The 12764-nt window shown below is 49.0% G+C and overlaps 1 protein-coding gene across 2 annotated transcripts; it reads right to left on the reverse strand.

Annotated features, from left to right (window-relative positions):
• Nucleotides 1–6396: 6396 nt before the first annotated feature.
• Nucleotides 6397–12495, reverse strand: LOC144167678 (uncharacterized). 2 transcript variants are annotated; one of them, XM_077696863.1, is made up of 3 exons: nucleotides 12294–12495; nucleotides 12082–12184; nucleotides 6397–9232 (listed from the first exon to the last, which is right to left on the reverse strand). In XM_077696863.1, exons 1-3 carry the CDS (start codon nucleotides 12330–12332, stop codon nucleotides 7149–7151), a joined length of 2226 nt encoding a protein of 741 aa, XP_077552989.1. In that variant the 5' UTR covers nucleotides 12333–12495; the 3' UTR covers nucleotides 6397–7148. The 2 variants fall into 2 exon arrangements, with proteins under 2 accessions (XP_077552989.1, XP_077552990.1); XM_077696864.1 differs by having other exon boundaries at nucleotides 12082–12232; nucleotides 12383–12460.
• Nucleotides 12496–12764: the final 269 nt, after the last annotated feature.

Below are 12764 nucleotides of genomic sequence, written 5' to 3' on the forward strand. Positions count from 1 at the left end.
CATAATTTGCAGCACTTTGCAAAAAATAGCACTAATATGCTGCCCACCAAAGGGAGCAGCTAAAGTGAGACTTGAGCAAACTTCAGGGGACCTTATGAAAAAGTGCCTGGTTACACGAAGCACACGTGCAAGAGCTTTAAGGTAAAGAAGACATGAAGTAACATTTCAAGACACATGTCTAAGATGGCTTAACAGCACACAAGCATCCCTTCTGCACTGGGTGACTGTAAACACACCCCAGGACACCGTGATTCCGCGGTGCAAACACTCAAGTAACAATAGCTGTGAATAGGCACCTGCTTGCATGCTGCAGCTATGGCTATGACAAAGATATAAGTCAGATGCTAACTTTGGCCGTGGTTGTGGGTAGGAAATCAAGCGAGCGCCGCTCGAGTTCAAAGCCAGCATGTCAGTTGCCACAAAGCAGTGTGGCGATGGAGCTACAATGTGCTTAGCACGCACAATACTCAAGGTGAATATTTGGGAACAACAGGTGACTTAAGAGACTACAAGGGCCGCATTCTGAGTTCCTCCTCCACTCAATTTTCTCCCTCCACACCGAGGGGAGGATTCCGCAATGCGTACGGATGGGAACATCGATTTCAAGGATCTCGTCCACTGGATGCTAGAGTTAAGGAAGGACTCAGAATACCAGGGTAAGGCTTGTTAAGGAAGAAGGTTTGTGCCAGTTAAATTTGCTTTCTACTGAGGCAGCGACAAGCAGGGAAGCCAGGGTAGGGGCAAAACTGAAATGAATGAACAAGTTCAAAGCAGGGAGGTGGGTCACCCTGGGGCTCGGAGCGTTTTATCAAATAACCTATTATGAAGCGCACGAATAGCTTAAGAATGACTGCGTGAAAAACACTGCGAAAACGGATAAACGCAAGTAACATCTACACGCTTATTCACTGCTACTTTTTTATCGCCTTCATTTTATCTCGCCGTCAGCCCTAGCAGTGGGCAACAGCAGGAGCCTAAAAGAACGAGCATCACGCTACGTACCATGATGTTCCTTCTGCTTTCCTACTCGTCTGTCTTGTACTTTTGGTTATAAATGGGAACATACTGCAGAACTGCTTTCCACTCGCAGAAGAACGTCAGGGCCACGGCACCTGCTCCCGAGTACACGGCGGCCGGCTTCGCCCTATAAAAAGAAAATGAAGGGAGGGGAGGGGAGGGGGGGGGATTCAGCAAACCATACATTGTAAATATGAGCTTGCTAGTGTACAAAGTGCACGAAGATCCACCTCGGGGGCCCTACACGCTTTATCGCCCTTTCGCGATGCGGGTCGTTACGATTGCTTGTTTAAAGATTACATGAGCGAAGCGAGCAAGGAGATGGCATACCAAATTTTGCAAAGCTGAACCAATCTAGGTCCAATAGGGTACAGCGGAGGATAAACCATCGCTTTTCTTTTCAGGTGCGCTCGACGACACGCTCACCCCTTCACCGATTTCACCTTCAGCCGGTGTGTACCACTTGACTTGACTTGGCTGCAAACACGTTGTTTGGCTTTTTTATACTTGATGGTGTGCTTGTGTAAATGTAAGAAATGCATTTCATTTGTAGATTTGTATTTAAGTTAAACTGAAATTTTACGCTTAAACACGTTGTGCGGGCATTTTTGGACTTCTTTGAGGTGTAGCTTATAATGGCGCGAAGTTCAACAAGGTGTTAGCGTTCCTGTCTTCATGGCACCCAGTAACGGTACTACTAGAGCTGCTTAGGCTAAATAGTATCAGAGTCTGATAGTATCTAACTTTGCGGCACTGTATATGTCAAGCAGCTCATGTACACTGCACTAGCCACTGGAGATCAGTGGCACTAGCCGTAGAGGGTAGGGCATAACTAGTTCACTTCACTTTTCCCCCCTGGTGAAAGCAGGTGCTGGCGTGCATGAAACGAAAAGCGCCGGGATGAGTCGAACCCAAGGCGTCGTTCTGAGTATGCGTGCGTTTCCCCACTTCACTTCGTTTCTCCATTACTACCCCGCTAACCGAGACAACCTATGAACATCTAGTACAGGGGTACGTGACAGTTCATCGAAACCGTTTCATCGAACGCCGTTTCATCGAACTGACGTCGCCCGTTTTATCCAATACTGTTCGGGAGGTGCGGTCGCGATTAGTAATTAGTATTGCTTCTAGAAAAGTTCAAGCTCTCTCGTCATAAAGTGCATGAAGCTTGAAGGCTTTGTAATTTAGGGTCGCGTAAGAAAAACTTGTACTTTTCAAGCACGAGCTTTGTGACTGCCACTTTCCTGATTATAGGCAACATGTAATGAGTTGAAGTTGCTCCGGGTGATGGTGCGTTTTGTGTCGTGTTTATTGAAGTTAGTTGTTATTGCCTCTCTTTAGGTTTTCTGGAACTGTGTTTATACAAAGTATTTGATCGTACAAATCATCAGAAGGCACACATTACCGGACATACTAAAAAATTATCGACCCACTGCTAGAAATAAAAAAAAAAGCTTATATTGCAAGGAATATACGAGCTGTATATGTAACTGCAATTTACAATGACATAAAAATGTACGAAAACGCAGTAACTCTATTTATTGATGGTCATTTGCCCTCAAAAAATACTTTGCTGGCATAATGGGAACTAAAAGCGCAAATTAGACACGGCCAAAGAAAGGGGACAACACGACGAGCGCCCAACTACCAACAAAATGTATTTGAAAAAAAAACACAATATATACATGCCACGCTTTCCACTTGCATACCACCACACATGCGCACAGACACTTATAATCGCCTGAGATAACAGAGTTATTTTTGAGAAAGGGATACAGAAGGTGTGCTCACGCATTGAGACTGCAACCTATCTATTTTTTCAGCTTCTATAATTTCTCTTGTTAATCTACCTTTATTCTTGCCGATTATGATGCATTTGTCGAATAGCGGTTCGCAGTGCGGTTTGTGGTGACACGTGGAACAATGATGCGCTAAGCATCCGCCACTCCCGCAGCCGGCCTCACTCGAAAACCGTTCAAAGTATGTGGTTATACCTTACCTCCACAATATTTCCCACAACTTGAAGAAAATTGCCGGACGTGCCAATATTAGAGTGGTTTTTTCTGCCCCAGAAAAACTGGGCAAGTTATACATAATGAGCAATCCCTGGGGTCAACGCTCTAGCCGTTGCGGTATAAAACATAAATGTAAGCGCACAACATGTACAGAAAACGTGGTATATGAAATTCGTCTTTCTTGCGGCGAACGTTGCATTGGGCAGACTGGTCGCTGTGTTAAGACCGGCTTCGCGAGCACTCTGGCAATGTCAAAAACGGGAGTGGCGGATGGTTAGCGCGTCACTGTTCCACTAGAGTGAACTCTAGTTCCACGTGTCACCACAAACCGCACTGCGAACCGCTCTTCGACAAATGCATCATAATCGGCAAGAATAAAGATAGATTAACAAGAGAAATTATAGAAGTTGAAAAAATAGATAGGTTGCAGTCTCAATGCGTGAGCACACCCTCTGTATCCCTTTCTCAAAAAGAATTCTGTTATCTCAGGCGATTATAAGTGTCTGTGCGCATGTGTGGTGGTATGCAAGTGGAAAGCGTGGCATGTATATATTGTGGTTTTTTCCTAATAGATTGTGTTGGTAGTTTAGCGCTCGTCCTGTTGTCTCCTTTCTTTGTCCGTGTCTAATTTGCGCTTTCAGTTCCCATTATGCATCACCAACAGGCCCAAACAATGACCCTTTTGCTGGCACGTTTCTCCGGTGGTTGGAGATGCGCTCGAGGGCTTCTTTTTGGCTATCACCACCTTCCTCTGCTGAAGCGGCCACTGGATACGCAAAAGTGCTTTCAGCTGGTCGTCCGTAGTTTTTTGTTCCTGTTGCAGGCGGCGGTGGAACCGCCCAACGCCGGAATGTCAGATTCCAACAACTTTGGAAAACCTGCGGGGCCAACGTATTTCCTCCATGGTAACCGTTGTTCTGCTATGGGCTGAACGAACCAGAAGGCAGTCCCAATCGAGGTGGCGCGCGGATCGCCAGTCCACCGGGCAGCTCGGCCAGCTCTGTGGCTTTCCTACGACGTAATCTTATCCGAACCAGCATACCAGCTCGGAGACGGCTGGCGGAAACTCCTTCAACTCGTCAAACGCCTGCTAGCCAGCAAGATTTCAGCAATACGCGCAGTAACTGTAGTCTGTTGACATTCAGTCGAATTCTATGGTGTGGCAGGGTGGTCAAACCGCAGGTTTGTCGGACGGAGGCCGAAAAATCGGCGTCGCTTGCTGAGGCTGAGACACTTACGTAGCTTCCAGTATATAGCGAACTCATGAAAACTTAGCTACATGTCAAAGTGTTTGCTCCCATGCTTCAACAAAATAAACGATTTCTTTCGTATTAAAATGGTCATACCAAAACGATCAGCATGAAGATAAAAGCGCGCAAAAAATAGCAATCTCATTCGTTGTTGTCCATGCGCCCTCATGGTTCTGCTCTATTGTGTATGACCCAATTCGATGAAATGTCCTCGATGAAACGTCCTTCTACCAAACGGCGTTCGATGAAACGGTGTTCAATGAAACGGCTAGCTTCTATGAAGTGGCGTTCGATGAACTGTCTGCAACCTAGTATAGGAATGTCAATTCGCATCTTGTCAGCATTGGCTTTAAAACAGACGCTTGTGCCCGGCGTCTGTTAGGATCGACAACTGAAAATAATTTGCGTTTCTTCAACTCTGGCAGGGCCACATTCTTTCGAAGCCAAACGCGTTCAGTATTTGGATTTAAAGTTAGCAAGTGGTAGATTAGTTTCTATGTACAATTGAGTCGACAACTTCCTTACTAAATTTGAGCATGTACTGACAGTCTTCAATATAGCTGTCTCCCCAAGTATACCGAATTGATTAATTGATTGTAGGGTTTCACGCGCCGACGCAACGCAGGCGATGAGGCGCGCCGTAGTGGAGGGCTCCGGATTAATTTTGACCACCTGGGGATCTTTAACGTGCGCCGAAATATTGTACACACGGGCGTTTTTGCTTTTCGCCTCCATCAGAAAAGCGGCCGCCGCGGCCGGGAAGTATATTGAATTACGTGTAGCGCAGACTCGCAAGTGAAATTGCGTTCGTAGCTTACACCTAATCCCAATTTCTATTACAATGCCGTGTTCTCTCCTCCTCGCGCTTCGCGAAAGAGAAAAAAAAGTGGGGAATGAGACCTGCTCCAGCTGGGCTATAACAGATTAAAGCCAATATAAAATAAATAAATAGGCTCAAAGCCAATGAACATTTTTAAGGAAAAGTCAATTTGAAGATGGGCCAATTTGAAGATCGTATAAGCCCAATTATTTTTAGAAACTAGGGCCCTACTAAAAAATTCTAAATTCATTCCTTCGTTAGGTATATGCTTAGCGTATAGCCTTAGCGCCGACCAACGCCAAACTCGCTGCGCGAAAAGCTGCGGGCCGGTTTTTGACCGGCCCGACCGGTTTTTTAGAGAGCGGGTCGGTTGTCGGTCTATGCCTAAAACCGGCCGTCATTGGCCGGTTTTTTGGGTATCGTGCCACGATTCTGATCGTTTTGGAGTTTTGTAAGCGTCAATTCAGCGACTACGACAATAAATATGTGGCGACGAGCTGCGCAAAGACACGTGAGCAAAGAAAATATGTCACGTGTTTCCAGAAAATCACGTTTAGGTTTCCTTTTTAGACACTAAGCACTTTCTGCGCTAATTTTACGTTGATTTCTCACTAGGAAAACGCCACAATAACCGGCATTGCATGGCAAAAAACACGTGGCATCCGTTTTACAACACAAATTCAACCTTCTTTATATACCCCCCCGCCTCCAACGGAGGGCCGGTTTTCTTTTGGGGGAAAGGTGGCAACCCTATGTAGCGGGTACCGGTTAGCGACGTTACAGCTTTAAGCGTAGCCAGGCCGGAAAATACTCCCGCTTGCATCGCCGAGGAGGATTAATCGCCCTCATTGCTATTTCAGTAATTACTATAGTCAAATTATTCATGTAGGCCTCATTACGCTCCCGTATTCGGAAGAGGCCACAGAACATTCACTAGGTCTACCCTTATTCAGCCAGAGCCAACAAGCTATCGTGGCGTTGGGGATGCGATCGTTTCACATTCCAGAGGTCAGCGTCCGAAATTCCAATATAGACCCAGAAATTTTCCAAAGTTTTAACTCGATCACCTTGTCTGCCATCTCTTGGTTAGGACAATGCAGAATGCCAGATTTTGGACTTACTAAAACTAATGCTTTCGCATTAAATCCACGCCCATTACTCGCGCCTCGCAGAATGGTTTATGTAAATAGGAGAACTGCCACCGAGAACCACCGAGAGCCGCGGCCCGCAGTATGGACGGATGCGGTAGAGAAAGTTCGCACAATTCTTCTTTTATTTGACGCAACAAAAAAATAAAAGTGCGTGGACACAAAAAACATACGCCTGGCCCCGGATAAAAAAAAGGGAAGCCCACTCTTTTCTGCGGGAAACATATATATATATAGCGTACGACACGTCATACAATTCTTATTCATACAAGGACATCAAACGTTCGTGCCATATCTTTTGAAATTGTCAATTAGCGTTTATTTCAAAGCATTTGGCCGAACGCTTGATCTTGAAAAGATGGACAAGTCCATAGGCAACGTACAGGTGAATGTCAGGGTGTACAGTTCCGTAGAAAAGGGCTGAACAATGTGCACAAAGGCATCGTCGGACAGTTTCTCATATACAGCGAGCTAATATACTGGTTGTTATGAGCAAAAGATGCTGGACTGTACTTTCTACCGTTGGATCTCAGAATTCCCAGATGACCAAAAAAGAATCCGCCATATTCCACAAATTACAAAATACTGTGAGCACAGAGTGAACACCCGATCTCTCATTGATGAAATTCCTTGAAAGCATAAGTGCACATTATATAGTTTACGTTCGTCCGGCCATAGCCACGTAAATACCAGGTTAGTACAATCATTATGACGTTCTCATTTTTATCAGAGCGCGAAGAGCATTTTAAAAAGCACGGATGAGCCGGAAAATATAAAGTACAGACGATTAAAGAGGAAAGTACCTACTTCTTTTAGGAACGTACGTGTATTAAGAATCGACATTGTTTTAAGATCAGGCGAAAGACTCGTCGTATGTCAGACATACGCGATCGCATTGTCACCGAAGGACGCACAGGGACTCGGTGTCTACGGGCAAGGCACAGTCAAAGGCGTCCGCAAACTCGCGCATGTTCACGAGCGGAAGAAAACACAAAACTCTTGACATCGCGGTAGCGCCTTCCACGCTCTCGGCCGATGAACTGCCAGCGCTGCACGTGAGAAGACAGAAGCGCCGGAAAAATGTCTTCTGGGCGCGCTTCCAGTACTGATCCCAGTTGGCCGCTCCTTGGAGGCTCCGCAATGACTCCCGCAGCGCCCCGTACGCAGTCCTCGCAGCCATCGTCCAGAAGACGTACTCCGGCAGGCTGCGGGACTCGTCGAGAGTGTTTCCCTCGCTCAGGGACACGTTGAGCGCCGCTTTGACCCGAGATCGCGCGCACTCTTCGAACTTCTTCATTGCCTCTCGCGGCTTCTTGTCCCACGGATCGAGTCTCGGCGTTGAGGATCGGTGCAGCTCCCTGGCCATTACGGTGCCCAGCGTGCCCGCCGTGAACGCGGAGGGGACCTCAACAGGGTAGAGCAGGGGCTCCACGCGCACCGAAGCGGGCACGCCGAGAACGTTCTCTCGGGCGCTGTGCTTGGGACCATTGTCGAAAAAGTGGAGCCTGTCGTCACCGTCGCTTACTGCGTCGGGGTTTCTCAGGAAGGCTTGCAACTGATCTTTCTTTAGACGCATGTAGAGGCCAGGAAAGTCGGTGGGTGACGCTCCGATTGTGGCATTCAACGAAGAATCGCTGATGGTCGCGGAGCTCGTGTTAAAAAATTGCCCGTCGTATAGGCGCAGCTTGATGGTCGCCAAAATGTCGTACACCTGATGGCGCATAGCACTGCTCATCCAAAGCAGCGACTCTCCGCCGTGCAGCGCGTATTCGTGTATGTGGCGAAAGATGGCGGTGGTCGCGATCTTGCTGACGTCGTTCCCGCCGAAGATTACGTTTGACACGACGTTCCTCGTGTGCCAAATAGACTCTTGGCTCGCTTGCAGGCACATAACCCCGACATCTGTGTCACTTTTATTCGGAAGAGAACGGATGTAGTCAAAGCGGAAGGCGTCGACAAGCACGTCTAAGTAGACGTACATGACACTATCGTGGGTCTGGCGCTCGAAGAGCTGGAGGACGTCACGGAGCACGTCGTACCCATCCACAGAGATGAGGGACTCGTGACTCAGGTGCTGAGTGGGCGGCAGATGGGCGTTTAACGCCGATAGCCAGCCAGTCGCATTCAGAGCGCCGCTGAGGTTCTCGAGGCCTGACACCGCGAGCAATTGACTGGGGCCGCCGTCGTGGGTGAGAGGGAGCAGAAGCTGGTGCAGCTGCTCGTTCAGCGTTAGCACGCCGTCCACTTGGAATTTTCTCGAAGGGTCGGTCTTGGCCACCTCTTCCGCAAAGGTCCTCAGGTAGTCGCGGAACGACGCCGTCGGGAATGGGAGCACTCTCTGCGCCAGTGTCTTTCCCGGGAACATGGCCAAAAAGGCGGTGCCGCCACGACGCACAAACTTGGTGCCGAACACTGTGCGCACGCCGTGCGCGAGCGAAAGCTCTACTAAGCGCACCAAAACGTCCGAGAAGCGGTTGAGGCGCAGCAGGTAGCTGTAGGCGTCGGCAAGAGGCCGCAGGATCTCGTGGAGCGGCGCTGTCCGGTCCGGTGCCGTGACAAAACGCGAGCACAGACTGTAGAACTCGGTCACAACGCGCGTCTGGGGGGACATGTCGCTGTTCGCGTTCACGTCGAGAAGCGCTTGGCCAACGTGGTGCGCCATGTGATGCAAGCTGTGCTCGATGTAAGTGACGCGGCCACCGTGCATCTCGTCCCATAGGTGGCACACGTGCCCGTGGAAGTCGCGGCACGGGTCCACGGCGTTGTCCAGCAGGGACTCGAGCGTGGACAAGGCCCTCATGCACACGATGCTGGTGCAGTTCTCGAGGTAGGTTCTCCTGGGCGCGTACAGCAAGAACACCACCACGGCGGCCAAGGTCCCGAGGCAAAGCGGTAGTGTGCAGCACAGGCCGCAGGACTTGCGGCGGGCGCGTACGAAGGACATTGTCGCGCGCGTTATCTCCACGACTGTGGTGCGTCCAACTGCGAGAAGAATGGAGGACAAAAAAGTAAGGAGAGAGAGAGAAAACGCCGTCGTATTTAGGATGTCCTAACGTTCAGAAAATATTTTGATTACTCGTAAAATCACAACTCGGTACTTAACCTTGAACGTTGTGCTTGGCCATTTTCACTATACGCAACCGTCCTTACTCCTTCGCTGCTTGCAAGGAGTTCCTTTTTGAAGTTAATAATTCAGGAATATCAACTATTCGGAAATTTGCCATTTGGGCTAAAGGATGGTTTTTTTTTTTCAGATGTGTTCGCTCGTGACACACCTATATATGCCTAGCAAGGGCCATTTTCTTTCTTCTTTCTCTTTGCGGAAATGACAGACTTCCAAGGCCGGAGTGGTGCCCGGAGTTGGCCCCTCAGCATCGCCCATTTGGCCCATAAACGAGGGGGTTGTCATACAGCAGGGTTTGTAGTTGGGCAAGTTGGTACAATAACTTTAACAAAACAGCGCGAAGCACGGGACAAAGGGAAGACGAAGACTACACAAGCGCTGACTAACAACTGTTTATTCGAAAGCAAAGAACAAAATATATAGGCGAAATATTATCAAAGAGTAGCCGCGCGCATGATCAGTGAATGAATTAGGTTATTTGCTAACAGAGGGAAAGTCACAATCAATGAAAGACGCTATCTTGACAAGTATGATTTTTCTTTTTCCAGGAGAGCTACTGAAGGGGTGCTTACACACGAGGTTCCTCTTTTGTGTATCGCAAACGCTTCACAGATTTCGCGCGTGCGCTGGCCCTTGTATCTTCGTAAGATGCTACGCTTGTCGAACTGTGGTGTACATCGGCAAGCCTTGACGTGTTGGGCAAGCATGCTGCCCGTGCCGGTCTTCAGTGAGTTGGCATGCTCCCTTAACCTGCCGTTGATGCACCGCCCGGTTTGTCCCACGTACGACTTGCCACAAGGCACCAAGGGGATCTCGTAGACCACCGCGTCCTGGCATTCGACAAAGGGCTTGGTGTGATTTACCTGGCATCCTTTCTCCGCTGCTTGATCTACATTCACTCTCCTGCAGAGCCCGCCCAGTTTGTTGGGGGCAGAGAACAGCAGCTGTACACCCGACCGTCCTACTATCTTTTTGAGTTTGTGGCTGACACCATGAATGTATGGAATTACTGCTTTTTTCTTGCGGCTTTCTTGCGGCGTTTCAGGTGTGGCAATCTTCCTTGTGTCGCTCAAAAGTTTGCTGGCTATGCTGCTAAGAAGGTGATCTGGGAAATCCGGCGGCAGAAAGACGCTGGACTTGCACGGTGAAACTCGTCTGAACGGTGTGTCCGCAAGACCGGACCAGTGCATTCTTCATAACGGACGTGGCGACCCCCCGCTTCACAACCTTAGAATGAGCTGACGAGTACGGGAGCAGGTTCTTCTTGGAACGCGGGGAATATGTCCAACACAGGTGTTCAGGGCTCAGTTGAAAACAAAGGTCCATTATGAAGAATGCACTGGTCCGGTCTTACGGGCACACCGTTCAGACGAGTTTCACCGTGCAAGTCCAGCGTCTTTCTGCCGCCGGATTTCCCAGATCACCTTCTTAGCAGCATAGCCAGCAAACTTTTGAGCGACACAAGGAAGATTGCCACACCTGAAACGCCGCAAGAAAGCCGCAAGAAAAAAGCAGTAATTCCATACATTCATGGTGTCAGCCACAAACTCAAAAAGATAGTAGGACGGTCGGGTGTACAGCTGCTGTTCTCTGCCCCCAACAAACTGGGCGGGCTCTGCAGGAGAGTGAATGTAGATCAAGCAGCGGAGAAAGGATGCCAGGTAAATCACACCAAGCCCTTTGTCGAATGCCAGGACGCGGTGGTCTACGAGATCCCCTTGGTGCCTTGCGGCAAGTCGTACGTGGGACAAACCGGGCGGTGCATCAACGACAGGTTAAGGGAGCATGCCAACTCACTGAAGACCGGCACGGGCAGCATGCTTGCCCAACACGTCAAGGCTTGCCGATGTACACCACAGTTCGACAAATGTAGCATCTTACGAAGATACAAGGGCCAGCGCACGCGCGAAATCTGTGAAGCGTTTGCGATACACAAAAGAGGAACCTTGTGTGTAAGCACCCCTTCAGTAGCTCTCCTGGAAAAAGAAAAATCATACTTGTCAAGATAGCGTCTTCCATTGATTGTGACTTTCCCTCTGTTAGCAAATAACCTAATTCATTCACTGATCATGCGCGCGGCTACTCTTTTATAATATTTCGCCTATATATTTTGTTCTTTGCTTTCAAATAAACAGTTGTTAGTCAGCGCTTGTGTAGTCTTCGTCTTCCCTTTGTCCCGTGCTTCGCGCTGTTTTGTTAAAGGGTTGTCATAGCTGAAAGCTTCCTGAACGTCATATTTCCAGCAGAAAAATGCACAACTGCAGGCGTCAAGGCTTGTGCGAATACCGGCACAAGCATGCGCCCCTGTGGCAGAATTCTGAGTTGTGTTTTTTTCAGATAACGAATCTCCATTTCGCGTCCACTTCCGTCGTGACGTGAGGTCTCTGACCACAGATACCGACGCCCCGCCTTGCTCGTGCTGCGTCACACCTGATCGTCTGCTCTCAGCCAATCAGGGCTCTCTCGAAACGGTTATTCCGGCCGGGATGTGGCGGAATGATGAGTAGATATTGCGTACGAGTAGAAGGCGTGCCTGTACCACAACTGTTCGGACACTCGCTGTTTCTTCGTCAACATGCTTTCGAACGCATGTTATCAGGTGTGCCACATAATATGCAAGGTAAACCACCTGCTCAACCAATCGCGGTGTCGGTGTCTTATATTTGAGGTAAATATAGCGTGTAAATTCAATGCGTGCTCCACTCACAAGTGACCGTCATTCGACGCCGTGTCCACTGGGTTTCGGTGGCCGATACGAAATTGTACCCCTTGTTGTCGGTCCAGGGCCAGGCCTCCTTGCTTCCGGATTGCTGCGCGGATACATGAGGGCTCTCGTCAGCAGCAACGGCAAGCACTCTCTGATAGTCAGCACGGTCCACCGATAAAGAGAGAGGAAAAAAAATCAAATTTTTCACATACACAAAAATGAATGTGCAATAACGAAAAGAGCAGTTCCATTCCGCTACGTGAAGGCGGCAGACCAGCGAATCTGTGTTAAACCACTACACCTGCTGCTGCGGGAGGGTATGAAGTGTTCCTCGCTCGGCTTCTGTGGCGGCAAAAGCTAGGCACTGCCTAGCCTGACTCAAGCGCTCACCCTCGAATGGCACCAACTCCCCTTTCTGAGAGCAGCTGCAAACCTATTCTTTGCCAGGAACACATGGGGCAGGAGTTGGGGGGGGGGGGGGGGGAATCCCATTGTTCGCCTTATCATCCATCATGCGGTTTACACGCTTGTTTGTGTTTTTTTACATGGATACTGAACACTGTGCTGTGATATGCCTGATTCGCCAGATGCATGCACTCGGCGTCTTTACCGAGAACTACTGGGTCATGCCTGGGTTTTTTGCGTACAACGAGACGAAATTGAACGAGACGCTAACAGCTTCG

Source organism: Haemaphysalis longicornis, unplaced genomic scaffold (assembly GCF_048455015.1).
Source record: "Haemaphysalis longicornis isolate Haplotype H1 unplaced genomic scaffold, Haemaphysalis longicornis Haplotype H1 scaffold_2, whole genome shotgun sequence".
Taxonomy (NCBI): Eukaryota; Metazoa; Arthropoda; class Arachnida; order Ixodida; family Ixodidae; genus Haemaphysalis; species Haemaphysalis longicornis.